This window comes from Amblyomma maculatum, unplaced genomic scaffold (genome assembly GCF_055883805.1).
Source record: "Amblyomma maculatum isolate TAMU_Amacu unplaced genomic scaffold, ASM5588380v1 scaffold_19, whole genome shotgun sequence".
Taxonomy (NCBI): domain Eukaryota; kingdom Metazoa; phylum Arthropoda; class Arachnida; order Ixodida; family Ixodidae; genus Amblyomma; species Amblyomma maculatum.
In genome coordinates, this window is record NW_028146744.1 from 1968837 (window position 1) to 1991765 (window position 22929).

The following is a 22929-nucleotide window of genomic DNA, read 5'->3' on the forward strand; positions in this document are numbered from 1 at the left end:
ATTATTCCGGCCAATCTCTCTGCCTTTTCCTTTCAATAAATCTATCTATCTATCTGGGATAGTGAAACCGACAAGGCGCGGCAGAAGACTCTCAGCTGAGGTGGTCACGAGCTTTTAATATTCTCTCGCGCCACCGTGTGCAACTTGTTCATTGTCGGGAAACGTTTAGTCGTGCTTCAAGGTTGTGCATAAAGAAAGCAGACATGCAAAAGACAGAGTCTTCGCGATCTTTGTCTCGGAATCTAAGTGGTAGTAAACTAATTGGACAAATTTGTCTCGCTCTCTGAGACAAGAGGGTCTTGGACTGGTTGATTTGTTTTTACAGCAGGTGGTGTCTAGGGTTCTGATTTTGTGCGATAAAAGTTATCTGTTTTTTTTTTTGAGCAGTGATACTAGTAATCCTACGGGAAGTTTTATCTCACTTTGTTGCGTTTACGTCCGACGCAATGACCACACGTGTTCCAGGTTTCTTTTGCGAGGTTGTATCAGCTTGCCAGATTTTGAAAGCTCGGTTTTCTTTGGAATATCTGTCTAGTGTTACAAGTAGAAACATTTAGAGACATTTATGAGACGTGCTATTACCAGTGCCCCTATAACGTTCCATATATGGTGCAGTTCCAGGAGGTGACGTCTAAGAGAGTTAAAAAATGCCAACTCGGTCTTCATCAAAACCCTCCTTCCAACTTCCCACTAACACGTTTCGGTTAAGCCCTGGCTGCAAGAAAAGGGGATTTTATTGCTTAAGCAATACTACGCGAGGTTTCAGCCCGTGGCATAAACCCGGCCGGTAGCCAAATTTGAGGTCTTAGAAAAAGAAGAAGCAGCACAAAAAGAAGAAAAAGGAAAAGAAGAAGATTAGAAAAAATAAAAAAAAATTAAAAATAAAAATAAGAAAAATAAAAAGATAAAGGAGGAAAAGGAAAGAGGAAGAAGAAAGAAAAGAAAGAGAAGCTACGTCGGCTTGCTCACGCAACTTACCGGGTTTAACTAAAGCTAAGCCCCAGCTAATTTTGTACTATGAACTGTAAGTTGCTTGATTTGTCATAAGCCTGAAACAATAGAGCACATCTTTCTGGAATGTTGGAAGGCTAAAGAAAGACCTCCGTTTAGAGCTTTTGACATCCGCTTTTGCCAGTACATGAACGAGGTGCTGTGCCATATGACTTGATCATGCTGGTCTGTATGCATGGTGTATGGAACACGAGGACAGCAGTTTGTAATGAAGATGTGAATGTCAGGCCTGCTGGAAACTATTTCATTGAGCACATTGTGTAGATTCGCGATGCGTTGAAATCACTGTTTCCCGAAGCTGGTTATCAATTTTTGACCAGCTGGCTTCATTCAAACAATTTTAATTATGATTCATGAGGTTTCAAGAAGCATTGCTTTTATATTTTATTTCCAATGTTCTGTTAGCTTCTAAAAGGAAAATGCAAGGCTCCCCCGTACGCAAGGCTTCCCGTAGAGTTACGACGAAGTGTCATGACCAGTAACACTATCGATGACTTGAGTACAATTCAGTGACTGGTGCTAGGCTAGCCTGTGGGAAGCACCCCGAAAACACTCCAACGATCGTCTACATCTTAATAGCGTCATCTGCACGTCGGTATTGTCGCACATTAGCAGCAGCGAGTGTGGTGATCGGACGCCCCCTTATCTGCTTTGTTTTCGCCTTACAGATTGGTTACCCCTGACTGCCTGCTGCCATAGTGCACTGCCTTGCTCTATCCTGAACACGTACATTCCAGTGCCTGCCGACGGTCAGCTTCCGTGAATTACTTGCATCTGCAGATTTCAATGACGAACCCTGCTGCGCTGGCCTCAGGACAGCTCTAAGTGTGACGTCACCGACCTTTGCGCCACCGCGCTTCTGCCGGCCGAGCTGTAAACGGGTCACACGAGCAGCAGAGACGGTGGTGATCGGACGCCCCCTTATATGCTTTATTTTCGCCTTACAGGCTGGTTACCCCTGACTGCCTGCTGCCATAGTGCACTGCCTTGCTCTGTTCTGAAGGCGTACAGTTCCGTGCCTACCGACACTCAGCTTCCATGAATTACTTGCATCGCAGATTTCAACGACGAGCCCTGCTGCGCTGGCCTCAAGACAGCTCTAAATGTGACGTCACAGACTTTTGCACTACCGCGCTTCTGCCGGCAGAGCTGTAAACGGGTCACACGAGCAGCAGCGACGGTGATGATCGGACGCCCCCTTATCTGCTTTGTTTTCGCCATACAGGTTGGTGAAAAACCTACTCTTCTACTAGACAATTTTCTTTCACCACCGCTGCTGCTGCCGTGCTGCTCGCTGCTTGCTTTTTTTACCGTGCTCTCATTTGTAGTGTTAGGAGAAAGATTTTCCAATTTTAAACCTGTATGTTGCATAAGCTATAGTAAGGCTAACATGCCGGAGACATGCCCTTCTTGCCAAGACTGTCTGCCAAGTGACGGACTCGCCATCAAGTGCGTCGAATATGAGTACACCTACCATCTCTGCAATTGCTCTGGTGTTTCTTCGTCAACATTAAGGGAGAAGGCGAGAAAGGTCGCAAAGCGTGGCGATGCCCACACTCTCGTAAAACAAACGCAGGAAGCTCTGACAGGCCCAGTACGCAGCTAGTCCTTGATAACTGTTTAGCCGGCATATGTAAAACACTTTATGCTCTTGCTGCCCTGCCTGATCAAGTCGATGAAGTGAAGAAGTCCATTGAACTAATGTAAAAAAATACGATGATATACTTGAGCAACTCGTCAAACGATAAAGAAATCTGTACCTTAAAGAAACGTGTTAGTGCCCTTGAGACCAGAGTCGACGCTGATGATGTTGAGTCGTTGAAAATGACTGTGAACGACCTTGAGTGGCGAAATAGAGAGCTGAACCTTGAGGTGCATTGCATACCGGTGACAAATGATGAGAATCTGATGGAAAAGGTAAATGATATAGCAAAATTTTTGCCAAGGCTCATTTTGAACGACGTCGATGTTGTGCACAGACTGACTTCCTTTAAACGCAGGGAAGGTACCCGGGATCATTGTACGGTTTTTAAAGCTCTCAACTCGTGACATGTGGTTTCAGAAGCGGACAGCCTCAAGAGATGCTCAGTCGGATGTTTCAGTCACTGAAAACATGACGCGTCAAAGTCGTGAGCTGCTGCGCTATGCAATGGCTTGGGCAGGTGAAAATGATACCAGTACGTTTGGCACCGTAATGGAAAAGTGTTCGTTAGAAAGAAACAATACGATCCTTTGATTGTCATCCGTTGTGCTGCAGATTTAGACCAGTTGTGAGGCCAGTAATGTGCGGTAATACGCGGCACTCATTTTTCAGTGTCTTTTTTTACTGATCTATTTGATCTCCCTGACCTCAGTAGTTCCAATAAGCGTGATAATCCTCGTTGCTGGTGTTGTATTCACGTTAATCTCAGATCTGGCCGAAATAAACAAGAAGAACTTGACTGTTTTTCAGCGTAGTGGAAACTTGTTTCGCTGTTGTTGTTTTCGGAAACATGGTTTACTTGTGAAGGTGACGTTTATGTTATACCGACGTACAAGTGTTTCTATATGAATCGATCCATAAGAAGGGGAGGTGGTGTTTCAATGTTAGTTTCGAATCTTATGAAATCAGAAATGCTGCCTGAATTTTGTCGCATCACGCCCCAAAACGAAGTCTTGGCAGTCAAGTCTGGCACAAGGATATTTTGTGTCTGCTATCGTCCCGCGGGTAGCAGTTCTGCTGAGATCTTTTTATTTCTTCATTAATTCCTAGAATGTGTTAACATGAACCAATATCAGTTAGTTTTAGGTTGCGATTTTAACATTGACATGCTGGCCAATAATAACACATCAATCGAGTTTAATACTTTATTAAACGTTCACTCCTGTGTAAATTTCATCAAGTCACCTTCACGGATTAGGACAGAATCAAAAACACTTTTAGATCTTGTCATAAGAAACTTCAAAACAGATAGCTTGAAATCTGGCACTATCGCTTATGCTCTGAGTAATCACATGCCAATATTCATATTTGTCAATGTCACTCTGAAATCCCAACGACAACCGCACCAAACGTCATTTTATTGAGTTATAAATGATCACACTTTATGCGAGTTCAGGGAACGCTTATCTATTGTTAACTGGGAACATGTTTTTAAGGAAAGTGACCCTGATGAAGCATACGCAAAATTTTGAGAGATATTTACTGACATTTATTATGCTTCCTTTCCTCACATTCAAAGAAAAGTAAAAACCATGGGTCGAAAAAGAAAACGAGATAAATTTTACATAGTGTTTTTACAAAGTATGTGTCCTGAACCGCTGTAGAAGGTTTTAAAATCTATCTTTGCTAATTCTTCCGAACCGACCAGAAATATTCATGAAGGGATTGAATTAAAAGGTGCTGACCTAGCAGATGGCTTTAATGACTACTTTCTTTCCTTTGCTGATACATCAAACGGCGACGTAAATCTGTCTAATATAAGTGCCCGAAATAGTGAAACAATATTTCTAACACCGGTTATAGTAAATGAAGTCGTTACAAAAGTTTTATCACCTTAAGTAAAGCTACAAATGCGTCAGGTTTCCAGATACAGCCCATAAAATTTACTATCGACATCTTTGCACCTTGCCTTGCCAATATCTTCATCCTATTTTTGGTGTCCGGCGTTTTCCCGCGTCTTATGCAAAAAGCAAAAGTTACAGTAGTGTATAAAAAAAAGGAAACACAAATGAAGTGGCAAACTATAGCCCGATATCAATCTTACCTGTGTTTTCAAAAGGCCTCGAAAAATTCACTATTAAACGGCTATCCTGCTTCACTGAAAGATATAACATTATCACTACAGCTCAATATGGTTTTCGTAAAAACAGATCGACTGAGTTAGCTTTCCTTGATCAGAAAGAGTTCATACTAAAAACTTTTGAATAAAAAAACATGGTACTTGAATTTTTTTTAGATTTTTCAAAGGCGTTTGACCTTGTTAATCACTCTGTGCTGCTTACTAAATTGGGTTACTACGGCATCACAGGCATAGCCCATATGCTGATTTCCTCATACTTGCGACATAGGTCTCAGTTTGTTAGTATTGCCGGTGAATGCTCCGAGTTGAAAGCGGTAGCTTCTGGCGTTCCGCAAGGGAGCATTTTGAGTCCACTTCTTTTTGTTCTTTATTTTAATCATATTCTGAACATCGCTAAGTACTTAATTTACGCAGATGACACTAGCCTGTTTTCTTCGGGTACTTCAACTGCTTATCTCGCAAATCGAGCTAATAAAACCTTAAAATAAATAAATACTTGGGCGGCTGATAATCGCTTAAGGATTAACGTTAGCAAAACTGCTGCAGTCATGTTTCATCCACGTCATAAACATTTTGAACCTCCTCTAATTGAATTAAACAATACCAGAATCGAATTTGTGCAGTCTGTGAAAACTCTCGGTGTTTACTTTGCAGCAGATATGTCGTGGAATGACCGTATTAATTACGTAGTTTAGAAACTTTCCAGAACAGTTGGTATCATGCACCGAAATTGCTTTAATTTTCCTACGTCAATTAACATATTACTTTACCACTCTTTGTTCTTTTCAATTGCCAACTACGGATGTATGGTGTGGGCAACAACAAGAGCTGAAAATATGAACAAACTCACTGTCTTACAAAAACGCATTATACGCATTGCATGTAAAGTGCCGTATTTCTTCCAAACTGCAAGCCTTTTCCATCAACACAACGTTATACAAATGAAGTCCATGTATCAATATAGGCTGTGCTATAGATATAAACTCGCCATAAAGAAAAATGGTGACTTCTTACTTACACTTTCTGCGTTAGGGCAAAGCAGAACTGTGTATGATACCTTCGCAGCAGAACCTTGGCATGTTAAGAAATGCCGCACGAACTATGGCAAACAAATGTTGCAGCATACCTTATCCACCCTTCTGAACCAGTTGTACAGCTTCGAAAATACGAAAATATAGATCTATTGAATATTTCTCTGAAAGAATTGCCCCAAATGTTCGTGTATTTTTGTACTGTACAAGTACAGTTTACTGCGTACTGAATGTACATGTCTCTTTCTTTGTACCGAACATGTTTTTTTTCCTCACACCTTGTTTGATGTTGTACTCCGCTGCCGTCAATGCTGCTCTGCCAGGACCTCTCAAGCTGTCTATAGAGCTTTTCCTGTGACTGTTCTCGCAACACCAGTTGAGGAAATAAACCTTCAACCTTCAATCCCCTGCACCCTGCTGGAGCCATCGCTACCTACTAATCTGCATTGACAGATTGATGGCTGGCCGTGCGGACGTAACGACAGAGTCGATAGGTCAAACACTACGCGATCTGAATTAGCCGCTATGACGACCTTCCACCATTACGACTGACCGTGAATGTCAGTTTGACTCAATATTGTTCGCTAACTTCTCTCAGCTGCTCGCCGTGAATCATATCAAGATATCTTACCACACAATATCAAAAGGTGTCATGGATCGTTTTCACCAGCAACTGAAGGCTTCACTCGTGGCTTCGAATTTTTTTTTCAACATGGATTGAGCATTTCCATTCGTTATATGCTTGGCATCCGCTCTGGTCTTCGAAACGACTCTTCCTCCAGTGCCGCTGAGCTGACATTTTGGCACTGCTCTTTGAGTACCGGTCGAATGTTTATACTCCTTGCCAGCCTTCTCTAATGACACTTCTGACTACACCTGTCGTCTCAGTAGCGCTATGCGTGATATCGTTCCTTAAGCCGCACGTACGGGTTCGTACGCAACGGCGCTGTGCGTCTTCCCTTGCGCAATCGTACGATGGTCCATTCAAGGTCCTCTGGCTAGCACCTTAGTTTTTACTACTCCTTAATGTCCGGGAAGATATTGTCTGCATTGATTGGCTGAAACCTGCCTGCTTCGACTCGGAACACTGCTTGTTCATCATCATCATCATCAGCCTGACTATGCCCACTACAGGGCGAAGGCCTCTCCCATATTTCTCCACTTAACCCGGTTCTCTGCTAACTGCATTCACTTGACCCCTGCGAACTTCTTAACCTCATCCGCCCACCTAACTTTGTGCCGTCCCCTGCTACGCTTTCCTTTCCTTGAAATCCAGTTTGTTACCCTAAGCGACCATCGGTTATCCTCTCTTCGCGCTACATGTCCTGCTCATGCCCATTTCTTCTTCTTAATTTCCACTAGAATGTCGGTAACCTGAGTTATTTCTCTGACCCACCCTGCACGCTTGCTATCTCCTAATGTTACCCCTACAATTCCATAGCCTTCTGGGTTGTCCTCCACTTAAGTAGAACTCTCTTGGTTAGCCTCCACGTTTCAGCACCATAGGTGAGTACAGGTAAGGTGCAACTGTTGTATACTTTCCTATTGAGCGATACCGGTAAGCTGCTAGTCATAATCTGTGAGTGCTTGCCAAATGCGCTCCATCCCAATCTTATTCTTCTTGTTATTTCCTTTTCATGGTCCGGATCTGCGGTTACTACCTGTCCTAAGCAGACATATTTGCCTACTACTTCCAGTACTTCGCTACCTAATGTAAACTGCTGTTCCTTTCCGAGGCTATTGAACATTATCTTAGTCTTCTGCATATTGATTTTCAAGCCTACCTTTATAGTTTTCCTGTCTAGGTCACCAATCATTATTTTCAGTTCATCCCCCGAGTTGCTTAGCAAGGCAATGTCATCAGCAAATCGCAGATTACTGAGGTATTCTCCATCTACCCTTATCCCTAACTGCTCCCATTCCAAGTCTCTGAATACTTCTTCTAAGCAAGCTGTGAATAGTACTGGGGAGATTGTGTCTCCTTGCCTAACAACCTTCTTTATGGGAATTATGTTACTTTCTTTATGCAGAACTATGGTTGCTGTGCAGCCACTATATATATCTTCCAGCACTTTCACGTACGGCTCGTCTACCCCCTGATTTCGCATTGCCTGCATCACCGCCGAGGTTTCAACTGAGTCAAATGCTTTTTCGTAATCAATGAATGCTATGTATAAGGGCTGGTTATATTCCGAGCATTTTGCTATCACCTGATTGATGGTATGGATATGATCGATAGTAGAGTTCCGTTTCCGAAAACCTGCTTGATCCTTTGCTTGATTGCAGTCTAAGGTTGTCCTGATTCTCTTAGCGATTACTTTAGTAAATACCTTATACGTAACAAACAGTAAGCTGATTTGTCTGTAATTTTTAAGGTCCTTAGAGTCCCCTTTCTTATGAATGAGGATAATGTTTGCATTCTTCCATGGTTCCGGTACCATCGATGACACCAGGCACAGCGTATACAGGGTGGCCAGCTTTTCTAGCACGATATCCCACCCGTCCTTCAGCAAATCTGTAGTTATCTGATCCTCTCCAGCTGATTACCCCCTTTTCATAGTTTCTAATGCTTTCTTGACCTCGTCCTTCAAAACTGGTGGCACGTCCGACTGTTTTCTCCTACCGCCAATCTCCTTACGGTCCTGACTACTTTGGCTACTGTAGAGATCTGTATAGAACTCCTCGGCTACTTTGACTATCTTGTCCATATTCGTGATGACGTTGCCCTCCTTGTCGCTTATCGCATACATGTGGTTTTTGCCTATGCCCAATTTCTTATTTAGCGCTTTAAGGCTTCCCCAGTTCTTTACAGCATGCTCAATTTTCTCCATATTACACTTCCTTATATCGGCCACCTCGCCCTTATTGATTAGCCTTGATATCTCGGCCAATTCAAACTGGTCTGTTGGATTGGAAGCTTTCATACTCTGGCGTTTCTTAAGTCTTTCGTCTCCTTAGACAGCTTACCGGTATCCTCTCTAGCTATTTTACCGCCTACTTCTACCGCACATTCAGTAATGATATCTCTGAAATTATTGTTCATTGCTTCTAGGGTAATGTCGCCATCCTCGTTTAGAGCTGAATATCTACTCCGTAGCGAGATCCTGAACTCTTCAGCACTCCCACTAACCGCTAATTCGTTGATGGGTTTTCTTTCTAATTTGTTGCGTTCCTTCTTCAGATTTAGGCTAACTCGGGACCTCACCATCCTGTGGTCACTGCATCGCACTTTCCCAATTACCTCTACATCTTGCAAAATGGCGGGGGTTGAACCCATTATAAAGTCAATTTTATTTTTAGTCTCCCCGTTAGGACTTTTCCATGTCCATTTCCGGTTCTTCCGTTTGCTGAAGAAGGTATTCATGATTCTTAAGTTATTACGCTCTGCAAACTCAATTAGTAACTCTCCCTTGCTATTCCTACAACCAATGCCATAGTCACCTACTGCCTGGTGTCCTACCTGCTTTTTCGCTACCTTGGCATTGAAGTCGCCGATTAGCGCAGTGTACTGCGTCTTCACTTTTCGCATTGCCGATTCTACATCTTCGTAGAAGCTTTCAACTGCCTGGTCATCATAACTACATGTGGGTGTATAGGCCTGTACAACCTTCAGTTTATATCGCTTATTAAGCCTAATTACGATGCCTGCCACCCTCTCATTAATACTATAGAATTCTTCTATATTACCCGCTATCTACTTACTGAGAAGGAAACCTACTACTAGTTGTCGCCCCTCTGGTAAACCTCGATAACACACTACATGGCCATCCTTCAGTACAGTATATATAAACCTCACTAAGCCCTATGATATTCCATTTCACACCCTCTAGTTCCTGTAATCGCAGATTACGGAGGTATTCTCCATCTACCCTTACCCCTAACTGCTCCCATTCCAAGTCTCTTAATACTTCCTCTAAAGCAAAGTAATTATTTTGAGTAAATTATGCGCTGTACCAGTATATCTCTGCATTTCTCTGTAATCACAATTCTCTGGTAGAGGAACGGGGCTCTCAGGTGGTGACAGACGTCGTGCACTATTCACAGTGCCGGTTGAAGCGGCACCATTCGGCTGATCCTTGTATATTTAAGTTTTACAATGGGGATGACGCGAAGAAATCGTTTAAAGCAACTGTGCATTGATGCGTTCCTTCTTGCACAAGGATCGCGATCATTGCCACTTGAGCTTCGAGCGGGTGTTTGTTTTTCTCCGCAGTTATGAAATTGCTGCTGAAGTTGTATAAGACGAGTCACAACGCGTACTGTGGCTCGTGGCAGCAAAAACGTTTTGTTTCGAGTATCAAAAATGTGAAAAAATTTCTCATGTCCCCACTTTCGGTCGAACATTCCTTGCTCTCGATAGGTACTGTTTGTCGAAGAAGCCAGCATATGTTCAAATCCACTAGCAATAAGACTTCGTTAGCTTCACTAGTAGTAAGCGCAAGAATAAAAAATTTAATTAGCACCTGTCCTTTGGCCGCAACTCACAGAACTCTCCAACTCCATATAGATAAACGCTTGTTCAATGAAACGCATGTTTCACACACAAGAATAACCGAAGTGAGCGGTCATCCTTGTGCGTGCAACGTGGAACTTCTTTACCCATTGGCAACTTATTAAACCAAGCCTCCTTCAGCTAAGTTATCGCGTATAAATGGCAGCATGCACCGATTTCCATTGCGTATACGGAGCAGTAACAGACCATGTCAAGGGCCTAAATAAGCTAAAGCAACAACAGCGACGACGCAAGATGAAAGTGTGTGATGCTGGTACAAGTCAAAAGCAAAACTGTAGAGAAAATCGTGACTTCTAGATTTTAAAACACACAAATTCAATCCAGCGGCCGCTCCAGCAGTAGTAGGCAGATTCAAGTGCTTCCACTTGTTACCCTAGGCCGATACAGCGCCGCCCGCTCCAGTGGTGGAGCTCGCACCCAATAAAAATGTCACGACAATAAAGCACGAAGGAGGTCTAAGAAGATTCGCAGGATTACAGACTACAGCTAAAGCGAGTGAGACGGCGATGAGAACATTTGATGCCGACTTTGTAAACGCTGCGTTTGCTTTCGCTATGTATATCTTTGCCTAGCTGAGTTAAGCCACTGCAAATTTTATTGCGAAAACAATGCCACGCCAGGTCTAACCACTCGACGCTTTGTGCCGTGTCCCTGCCAGTGGAAGAAGAAGAAAAATAAGAGAAAGAAGAAGAAGGCTCGGTCCCTCACAGATAAAGCGTGCGACTTCCGGCGTCTAAATCTGTAAAAAAACGAATTGGATATTTGGACTATCGGCACCAACGTTGTCGCCATTCCTGAGCTCGCTTGACGATCGTCTAAGTTACTGGTCCTGGTTTTGTCTTTCCCATTTGCTTCTTTTGGTCTCTGTTGACTAATGCAAGCGGTGACGCTGTCAATTTAAGGTAATGTCGACGCAGTCCCCCGCCAAGGGCGCTCCCCTTGGTCGGCTTTCCCCCTGACCGATGATCTGCCCTTGGAAGCTTTTCAGAGCTCCGGTGTCCGCAACATCCCTGTGGCGCTCGTTCCTAAGGATGGGGGCACCATTAATATGAACAACCCAGGAGCTGTTCAAGCTGCTCTTCAGGAAACCACTTCCTTCTACGAAGGAATAGCCGAGGCGCGCCAATTTGGTTGCGGCTGGATTCTTTGCCGTTCACCAGACCTGTCATGTATAAAGGATCTGCTAAAATGCTCTACTTTTGCCACTCATCAGATTACCAGTTTTATCCCTTCGCACCTGGCCTGCACAAAAGGTCTAGTCCGAGGTGTAGATTCCTCATTAAGTCCACAAGAAACCCTTGACCTTCTTTCCGCGGTAGGCGTTGTTGCGGTCTATCGCTGTAGCCGGGAGGTCAATAATGTTCGTGTGCCGACAGAATCGGTTATTGCTACATTTGCAGGCACAGTCTGTCCAACGGAGATTAAAGCGTGGCCTTAAATATTCAGAGGAGATCACCTACCATCAAAGCCTCTGCAGTGCAGCAACTGCTGGCGTTATGGCCATACTGCTGGCGGTTGCAAATCCACTTTGCGGTGTTGCAAATGCGGCGATGCCCATAAAGCACACTTATGCTCTGATCAAAATGTCAAATGTTGTCTTTGCGGCGGTCTTCACTCAGCAAATTCTTTGGAATGTCCTTCTAGAGCGCATGAAATGCAAATTCTGGAGATTATTGACCGCAAACGTTGCTCGAGGTGTAAGGCAATTCAAGAAATTAGAGAGAGCTCATGAGTATGCAGGTGTGTCAGCCCGTTCAGGAGCATCATTAGATTCCACGATGTCTAAAACCATAATAACTGCTGTGGAAGCAACCATGACCAAAATGGTGGGTAGGATTGTGACAACAGTCACAGAATGCATATCCGACGTTCTGGCACCTCACATTTCTCAGGCTGTGCAAACTGCTATGGTTTCTCCTACGGCACCTGCGCATTCACTATCAGTGCAGCACTCATTAGCTGCAATGTCTTGCTCGCAAAATGAGTCTCTTTCCGCATCACCTGTGCAAAATTCCGACAAGTCAGACGAGGCTCATGATGCAGATATGAGAGAGACAGATACGCGAATTCTAAAACGCAGTGTATTCCCGTTGTCAAACCCGTCATCACCTCGCCCACAGGCAAAATCAAAAAAGCAACAGCTAGGCTCTAAACCAAAGGAAAACATTTTAAGGCATGCTGTTGCTGCTGCCCGGATTACATAACCATAGGAACGTTAAAAGTTCTTCAGTGGAACTGTAGATCTCTTCTTTCAGCTACTACAGATTTAGTTTTTCTTTCTTTAAAACATAATCCAGTAATAATTGTTTTGCAAGAAACTTGGCTTGCAACTGGAAAACATTTTCACTTACAAAATTATCGATCATTCCGACAAGATCGGCAGTCAAGAGGTGGTGGGTTACTAATTCTAGTTTCTTCAAAATTTTGTCATAGGGCTAAGATTTCTTTTCAATATTCTACTTTAGATTCTGAATTATTAGCTTTAGATTTTGAAATTCCAGGGTTCAGTCCGTTTACATTAGCGAATGTTTATTTCCCTCATGGTGTTCAGGACACCAGATCTCTAGATCACCTACTTGTTAATTGTCAAAATTCGGTTATTTTGGCTGGAGATTTTAATTCGCACCATGTTTCGTGGCAAGCGTCTGTGGAATTGGCTTTCAGACAATAACCTTAACTGCATGAATTCTGGCTTACCAACTTTTGCACGTGCTCACAGTCAATCTGTGATTAGTTTAACTTTTTCCAGCACTAGTGTTTCTATACTAAATTGGTCGACAGTTGATGGTGGCACCTCTAGCGACCATGTACCTATTGTTTTTGAGGATAACTGCCGCTTAACTCCGCAGACATCTCAGTTGAGATCATACGTAAATTATAACCAGTTTAACTCCTTTTTGATTTCGTCTCTTGAGTCAGTGGTTGAGGCTACGGAAGAGTTAAAATCGCAAACATTATGCCAGGCTATTGCATCCTGTCGCAAGAAGTGTGACTTCTTAGTACGTGCATCTAAAGGGAATACATCAACAAAATGGTGGAATGTAGATTGTTCGCGTGATTACAGAAGAAGAAAGGCTGCATGGAAGAAGCTCCTTCACAACCAGTGCCCCAAAAATTGGCATGATTATAATTTTTTTGCAGCTACATTTAAACGCACAGTCGCACAAGCGAAAGATAGTTATGATACTGAGCATTTCAATTACCTTTCACAATCTAATAACCGACGTGCACTTTTCAGGTTTTTAAAATCCCGGAAAAAGATTGCTGTCTCAGAAAATTTACCCTCATGCGTTTCGACTCCTAAAGACGCTCTTAAACAGTAGAAAACATCGCTAAAGGTTTAGAAAAGCGTTTTTTGTCAACACTTCCCAAATCCCCTATGTTCGTAGGCCCAGTATATACGGTTAAGGATGTCCCTAAAATTACATTTTCTCAGCTTTCTTCGATTGTAATGACGTTGCCAGCTGCTGCGAATGGTCCTGATGGAGTAACGTCAAAAATGTTAAAGATCCTTTTTGAGGTGTCTCCAAATTCCTTGTTAGAATTGGTAAATTACTCAATAATTCATTCTCGGATACCTGGTGACTGGAAACTAGCCAAAGTGATTCCTTCACGGAAACATAATGGTGGTGGCTATACTTTGGACAATATCAGACCAATATTTTTTTTAGATCAAACTTGGTAAAATTAATTGAAAGGGTCGTACTCAAACGGGTTACCGAGTTTGTAGAACAAAAACATATTCTTAGTCCCTGTCAAATCGGATTTCGAGCAAAATTTTCAATATGGAATGCACATACCGACCTTGAGAGCCGAATTCTTGCGCGGCGCAAAAAAATGCATGCTGCATTGGTGACTCTCGATATAGAGAAGGCTTAGAGCCCCGAATTTTATTGCACAGATTAGAATCTCTACGTTTTCCACAATACTTAATTGATTGGATATCTACATTCCTACAAAACAGACAATTTTACTGTTCATTGAATGGAGTGCATTCTGGCAAATATCAACAAACCAGAGGTGTCCCTCAAGGGGCAGTTCTCTCGCCCGTGCTCTTTAACATTTTAATGAGTTCAATTCCCACTCATCAGGAGGTTCGCACGTATGTCTATGCGGATGACATCGCATTCTTTACGGCTGTACCTGACATTCAATCCCTCAACAGGCGCCTGCAATCGTACCTAAGCTCCCTTCAAAATTGGTTATGTGACTTAAGATTTACATAAACGTTAAAAAGTGCGCGTTCCTTGTTTTCAAAATTCAGGATGCGGTAAATCTTTTTCTAACACTTAGGCAGGAAATAATTCCTCAAGTTAAGTCTATGAAATATCTAGGGGTGATTTACGATGACCATCTGGCATGGAGGGATCACATTGAACATGTTGGAGCGAAGGGGGCACGTGCTGTGGGTATGTTGCGCAGGTTAAGCAATCCAAGGTCTGGGATGCGGCGAGACGCACTTTTATTGATTTATGTTATGTATGTCCGCCCAATTATAGAATTTGGATCTGTGTTATTTTCTGGTTCACCTGCTTACAAAATTCGTCCGCTTGTTCTTTTATAGCGGGAAGCGCTTAGATTATGCCTTGGGCTCCCCAAATTTGTGGCTACCAATGTATTATACCTTGAAGCCAGAATACCACCGTTGTTAGCTAGATTACAATTCTTGACTGTCCAGACGTATCTAAAAATATATGAATCACAGTTCCACCGCTCCCTATCAATTTTTTGTTGCGAGCCAGACTCCTTTTTTGGAGTCAGATGGCCTCGGTTTCATACCCCGCAGGTAATTCTAGTGCAAAATCTGTTACAACCTTTGCACGTAGTCCTTTCTAACATCCTTCCAACAAAAGTAAGCGCATCGTCGGTTCAAATTGCCTATGATGACATTTTCCCAAATAATGCAAAACAGTTATCACCTCACATTTTAAATGGATTATTAGAAGATCATTTACAGTCTTGCCGTTAGCATAATGATAGCGACGGATGCTTCTCAATTTAATGAAAAAGCTGGCGTTGGAATATACTGTCCGCTTTTAGACTAGGCTTTTTCAGTCCATCTTCCGGATTTTACTCCAATTTTCCAGGCGGAGTTGCTGGCGGTGGTGCTTGCTCTGCGCAAACTAGACCCACCATACTCAACAGTGGCTGTAATTACAGACTCTTATTCCTTGTCGCTTTCTTCGAATACGGATTCGCCAATTTTAAACACCTTCCTTTCATTGCTCCCCTCACATTTGAGCCTCATACATATAGTGTGGGTACCAGGACACAGTAATGTGACAGCCAATGAGGTTGCTGACCGACTCTCTGAATGGCCCTGTATTTCGATTAGCACGATTTCGGAGACACTCAGTCTGGATCTGTTTTATCATTCCTGGAAATCAAGGCAGACTTCTCTAACCAGGCTACGCTGCCGTATTCCGCCCCTAAATTTCTATAAGCACAGGTCTGGTTTGGCGCTTTCTCCTGTCTGCGCACTCTGCGGGGAACCGGAAACAATAGATCATTTCTTGATATTTTGCCGCCGTTTTACCATGATGAGAAAAACGGTATTTAGAGAAGCCGTTACAACAGCTGGGTCTTATTTTGAGCAGCCAAATTTTATTATCGTTCGGTGCCACTATGCTTGGGTGCAGCCACAGGTCTGTTTTTAGCGTCATTCAAAACTTCTTAATAGAAACAAAGCGTCTACCTTACTAATATGCTTTCAAGTTTTAATCTGTACATATAAATCTTACTATTCTCCTACTGCGTGCGTTAGTATTTACTCTTTTTATTTTGGTTTCACATATTTACATTTCCTTCTCTATTCTCTAGCATTTATTTCTATTTATTTTTGCGATGTAGTTATACATCTCAAGATCCAATATCTCTGCATCCTGTGTGGGTATGTGCCATCAAATTAGAGGAGAACAACAACAACAATATTCGGTTCAGCAGCGTTGAACCCAGCTATTTTTTTGTGCAAGACCGAACGCTAGCTGTGCAGTCTAGTTTTCGTCTGGTTAAGTGGAAGTAGTAAAATATGTGGACACCAGACACTGATGAGTGCACCATGTGACAGGTATGAGATACAATTTAGTTGCGAATATCATAGGGAAAGTGCAGACTCACCAGTTTAGCGTATCCAGCAGAGTCCAAGACCATGTTCTCCGGCTTGAGGTCTCGATAGACGATGTTCTTGTCATGTAGGTACTGGAGCGCTTCTAGCACGCAGCCGGTGTAGAATCTTGTCGTACTCTCGTCGAACGCTCCCCTGGGTGAAAGCAACCAGCGACACATGAAGCCGATTCTGTGGTCCAGCGGAACAAAACAACTCACCACCGCTTCGGACATGCGCTCTGCCTTAGAGCATGTCAGTATGCGAAAAAAAGCGGATAATTGCGGCCGAAGCTCTCGACCGGAAACAGCGACATAATGGAAGCCACGAAACAGGCGTCCTTTCCCAACTTGTTGAGAACATTTGTGCTGTATACCAGTAGCATTCCAAGGAGTTTCACGGTGCTTCTCGCGCATTTTCAAAGGTATAGCATTCCCTCCTTCATTGAAATGTCCATTCTCTCCGTTTGTTTAGGGGGACAGCGCTTATCACAGTTTTTAACTACGAAGCCGACGAAATCGGCTAAAAACGGTTGTACTTGGGTGCCGAAATTAAATTTTATTTGCCTAATTCACTCTCAACTATTGTTAGTGGCATGAAAGAGCAACGAAAGGACTTGAAATTCTCGAATGATTCTCTGGTCGAATACCATTTGAACTCAGTGCATTGGAAGAGCTTGAAATGCATTCCTATCAAGTGTTATTCACGTCGCCATATTTTGCTCAAGGGCACTTAAACACACAACTTATTCTTAAATACATTAAAAACAATACCATCAAACCATTGAGTATTAGTTTTCGGCGAGGCGTAGTAACATCGACAAGCAAAGTGCACTTGAGGTGAGGCGATCAATCTACAGTTTTTATGATCAGAATAAATCGTTGTAGAAAAGGAAGATTGAATCGAATGCATTGTTCGACAGGTTCAGGACGAAAGCGGAGAAGGTTAGTGAAGCCTATGATTTCATCAAGAGCAATCAAAGCATAAGCTAACTGCCTGTTCTTTTCCTTTAAAACATAGTAATTTTATGATGGAAGTTGTTTTACATCAGTGGCGGGAGGTTCATCTTTTGAATCCTCGTTTCATGCTTACAAGTGAACTCCTCCTGGGCGAGGAGGCACAAAGTTCTGTGTAAGATTATTTCCACCGCACTAAGGTCGTTTGCCGGGCGTTGATTATTTATTTCCACGTAAATTGGCCACGCTTTGCTTCCTTGATAATGCTTTGATTAATTTCCATTTGCAGGTTTTAACTTCCTAAATGAAAGGGATGTCTTAGTGGAGGGCACTGAATCGCACAACTTCGGGTGGCATCGAACCGGCATCTTTCATGCGCTTTTAGACCACAATTCCCGTGTTTAGGCTTCACTACACGTGGCAAATTCAAAACCCCTCTTGGCTTCGATGCAGGCGCTATCCACAACTGCTGGACGTGATCTCCGACGCGTAGCTGCCTTCCTTTTCGTGTATGATCTATTCACGCGGCAGATTTCTATTTAAAACGAGCCAGTCAACTCAGGGTATTCTCCTCCTTCAGCCGCAGATATCATTATTACAGGAAACAAAGAAAAGCCATGGTAAGAACTACAAGGAAACCTCATAATGACCTAATGGGTTTTAACGAAATAACGGATATGACACAGGAAAACCAATTCCCCTTGGAAGCTCTCTTTCAAGACTTGGCGTCTGTTTCGCTATATAAAATGTTTGCTATTACGGGGTGTAGTTGACCGAAACAACGTCACTGCCCCCCTCGCATTGACTGTATCGCTTTGTAGAGTGCGCAGAAGTTCCCTAGTTATTCGGTGCGGAAAAGTAAAATTACCACTTATACCAGCGTCTGTCGAACTCTGCGCATAACGAGCCCAAAGTTTTTCCTAATTGAAACAGCGCCTGCATCGAGCATTTCTTTTATCTGTGTGGTGGGTTTGGGCGATAAGAGAGAAAGCCCGGCGCGCCAATTTTTGTCGGAGTTAGTGTACGGGACCCGCAAAACGATTCCCCGCAGCGTGGTTGGCACGGCTCCCTCTCTCTCATTGGTCAAGTCAATAGGCCGCCGCGACGGCACTCTGCATATGAACCTAGTGCGCGCAGTTCTGTGGGTTTGCCATCTGGCACTGTGGGTGGGAGAAGCCTGAGGAGACTCACGCCGGATGGCATTCACGCGCTGCTTGTGAACGAAAGAGCAAGGCCAATTACGCTTTCCAGAACGGGGCAATGATCACAGCGGTTGGAGAGGTTACGAAATGTCGCGTAGCGAACGGGTTTGACGTAGCCCCGGCAACGCTGTTCGGGGATATTTCGCAGTGAATGCATGAGGAGTCAATTACGCTGTTGAATGCCATGTGAAAGGCATACGAAAGCAGCCGATAACATTTTCCTGAAAGTTTATTAGGAAGTGTTTTCAAAAATTGGTCTTTTTTTGAGACTTCTACGGAACACGTTACAAGTAATTAATTAATGGCAATCAATTACGCTTTATGTGCTTTTGTATTTACTCTATTACGATTTTCTGATTTTAACGTCTTGGGTAATTTAGTTACTTTCTATGTAATTGATAATTGGCAATCAATTACTTGTATAGACTTAAAAAAGAAAAAGAGTGATACCGGCACAACAGCGCAGCTGCTTTTGAGCAGGTACAAGCTAGCTTGTACAAGCTCTTGTACAAGCTAGAGGGGTGCGGTGATACGGTGATCATACTGGAGAAAAAAAGATTTCCTTGTGCGTAAAGGGAACGAACAGAGGCGAAACACGAGTGACAGCACCATTCCAGCAAATGGCATGACCACACGCGCCTGTCTACCTCGTTCGTTGCTCTTTCCACGATCTCAGTCTTTGGTGGTGTCACTATTTGGATGCCTTTTTTAACAAGACATGAATAGCGAAATTGTTTCAATCAAGAAAGCCGGTTTTTCTCGACGTTCTAACGTTGAAAGTTGGAAGTTAGGTTAGAAATATGCCTTAAATAACCAATGTCGGCTATATAATACATTTAATAAGAAAATCATCACTGCAAGTCGGGACTATTTTCATGTTGGCAGAAAGAGAGGGCGCTTCGGGTCCGTAGTTTCCTTTACATTTCCGCAAAAGTTTGAGTGGAGGGTATTGATCTCCTTAGATACAAGCCTTGAAGACTTACGCAACCACGAGCTGGCGCGCAGTTTTCATTCGCTATAATACCGCCTTTCCCTCCAGTACATATATTGAGAGACAATTAATCGTATCGGCTTACCTCTTCACGAGGAAACGCGGGAGTATTAGCGACGATAACATAACATAGCGACGATAACAATGTTTAACGGTATATCACGCAATCCGCAGTTTCTCTGTCGTCTCTGTGCACTTCTGTTATATTGCCGCGAAACCTGCAAAACAGTATTTGTTGTTTTTTTAACAGCCGCCGGCATACAGGCTTATCACTCTGATTCTGGACCGCGTATCAGTTCTGTAATCTTTGTTTGTTACTGCTCGATGTCGCGAGTCACACCTTTATCAGTTTTGTCGTAGCGCAAGACGCACCGAGATCTGTCTGGAAGGTTCCGGCCACTCGGGTGTCTTTCCACAATGTTCCAGCCCGTGCTGGTAGCTGTTTGCGACGTTATCTAGATTTTTCTGTGCAGCCTTTAAATTGAGCGCTGCCGAGTGTGACGGGCATTCTTTGTTCGACGATCGACGAGCACGTTTGTTTCTATCGCCGCCGCCGAGTTGCTTATTTCTTTTGCGGGCGCAAGTCAGCCCAAATAAAGAGTTTCTTTAGTGCAATCATCGACCCTTCATTTGTGTCGTCGCCCTCGTCACCACTACGTGACATCTGGTGGAGGTGCTGCCTTTGATCCTTCAAGCGAAGACCCAAGCCGTGTTCCTGTCGCCCTGGAAAACCATCCTACAGGTCAACGAGCCAGCCGCCGACTTCAAGGCCTGCAACCCGAACACGGTCTGCTGCCTGACCCCACTCGATCTCGGAAGACATCGACGCTCACAATGGCCCAGCCTACAGCACCGGTTGTTTTCGTTCAACCCCGTGAGCCCCCCTGCTTCCATGGACGACCGGATGAAGATGCAGAAGACTGGGTGGACCTTTTCGACCGTGTGGCAGAATTCAATGGCTGGAACGACGCCACGAAACTCAGGCAAGTCTACTTCGTTCTTCAAGGACATGCCCGAGTTTGGTTCGAAAATCATGAGGCAGCTATGAAGGATTGGGACATTTTTAAGGAAGCGTTTTTGACTGCCTTTTCAAGCGTCGTCCGAAAAAAAAGAGCCCAGGACCTCCTTCAGTCAAGACTTCAACTTCCTAACGAGCCTGTGCTGGCGTACGTTGAAGAGATGAAGCGCCTCTTTCGCCGCGCTAACCCTAACATGACTGAAGCTGAGAAAGTCAAATTTTTAATGCGAGGCGTCAAAGAATCGCTTTCTGCAAATCTTGTCCGAAATCCGCCAACAACAGTGGCGGAATTTGAAACGGAAGCGTCTGCCATCGAGAAGACGTTGTACACCCGGATGCGCCACTACGAGCGACCACTTCAACCAGACTACTCATGCCACTACCCCAGCGCATCTGCAAGCGGGGAGAACCTTCGGGACATCATCCGGGAGATCGTGCGAGAAGAGCTCCGCAGAATGCAGCCATCATCGCAACAACCCCAGGTGGCGACACTCGCGGACGTCGTCCGTGAAGAAGTCCAGCAGGCGCTGGGCGTTCCTGAAGCGACGGCTGCGACTTTTCCAGCACAAGAGGCAACAGCGATGAACTACGCTGGTGCATTACGTCGCCCTCCGCCCCGACGTGATGACTTTCCGAGCCCTCGCCGCTACCGGCCTGTTCCTGAAAACCGTCCCTTGGCTCCCGCCCGCCAAGCCTACCAACGACCAACAAGCCCCAGGAAGTGCGACGCATGGAGGACAGCGAACAACCGCCCATTATGCTTCCACTGCGGTGAGGCCGGCCACATTCTGCGGCACTGCCCGTACCGACGAATCGGTCTCCGCGGATTTGCAGTCGACGCTCCACGACCACGCCCAGGTGAACGACCGCAAGAAATCGACAACTATCTGCGTAGCGGTGAGATTGCGCCACCAAGCCGTCGATTCAGGTCTCCATCGCCGTACAGGGCCCGCTTTGCGTCGCCAGGACGTAACTATGATGGTAGTGTGCGCGGAAGGTCCCCAAGCCCCCGTAGGGGAAACTAAAGGCAGCAACCTTTGGAGGTAAGGTTGCTCAACGGCGAAAAGAAGAAGATCCTCCGCCGCCGACGACCACTAACGACGACGCAACCATTTCATCGCCGCTCCACACGACGACATCGCCGACAACACGACCAGAGTGCAAGCAGACACCGCCGCCCAGCGAAGTAACAACGGTATGCCCCGGCCATGACCTGAAGAAACGACGAAGCCGAGATCGGACACTAAGGCCCACGTGCAATGCGAGGACGCGAACAAGTGACCTTGAAGTTGATATCGACGGTCGCAGAGTCACTGCCCTAGTAGACACCGGAGCTGACTATTCAGTCATTAGTGGACCGTTAGCCTCTCAGCTCAGAAAAGTTACCACCGCTTGGAATGGCCCGCTGATTCGCACCGCAGGTGGCAACCTGATTACTCCATCGGGACGATGCACTGCAAGAATAACCGTAAATGGGCGTACTTACCACACCAGCTTTGTGGTCTTGGAGCAGTGCTCCCGCGACGTGATTTTAGGCATGGACTTCCTAAATGAACATAGGGCTATCATCGACCTGCGATCCAAGCTCATCAAGCTCTCTGCAGACAAAGCCATTCCTGCTACGACGACGTCGATGCAACACATCGCCCTAAACGTCCTCGATGAAGAATTGACCGTCCCGCCCCGATCAAGCATCGCAGTCTGCGTAGGTAGCGCAAACATCGAAACCGCTGAAGGCATCGTCGAGGAAATATCCAATTGCTCTTAGAACGAGGTGTCGGTATCGCAAGAGGCATCGCGAAATTCCGGAGAGGTCAAACTCAGGTGCTGGTAGCAAACTTCACCGAAGAATACCGGCATCTCAACAAGGGCACGACGATCGCTTTTCTCGACGAATTAGCCGACCTCAAAGATGTATTCGCCCTCCACGACCAAACGCTGGAAGACTCACCGGACCAATTCCGTCAGCCCAAATTTGACATCAACCCGGAATTGACCCACAGCAGGAAAGACCGGATTCTTAGTCTTCTCCGAGGCTACGGGGAGTGCTTCTCGTCATCATCGAGGGTACGACAGACACCACTGGCCAAGCACCGCATTATGATGGACGAACACGCTCGACCTCTGCGCCAAAGCCCTTATCGTGTATCGCCGCGAGAACGCCAGGCCATTCGCGATCAAGTTGAGGAAATGCTGCGTGATGACGTAATCCAGCCCTCGAACAGCCCCTGGGCGGCACCAGTGGTTTTGGTCAAGAAGAAAGACAGCACACTTCGCTTCTGCGTTGATTACCGCCGCTTGAATAGCATAACGAAGAAGGAT

The 22929-nt window shown here is 44.7% G+C and overlaps 1 protein-coding gene across 1 annotated transcript in view; it reads right to left on the bottom strand.

The window, feature by feature from the left end:
- LOC146171570 (cGMP-dependent protein kinase, isozyme 1-like) overlaps window positions 1–22929 on the bottom strand; it is a 317967-nt gene that overhangs the window by 14035 nt on the left and 281003 nt on the right. The window contains exon 12 of the mRNA XM_084586427.1: window positions 16455–16596. Coding sequence (XP_084442553.1) covers window positions 16455–16596 — 142 coding nt within the window. The remainder of the gene's footprint in view (window positions 1–16454; window positions 16597–22929) is intronic.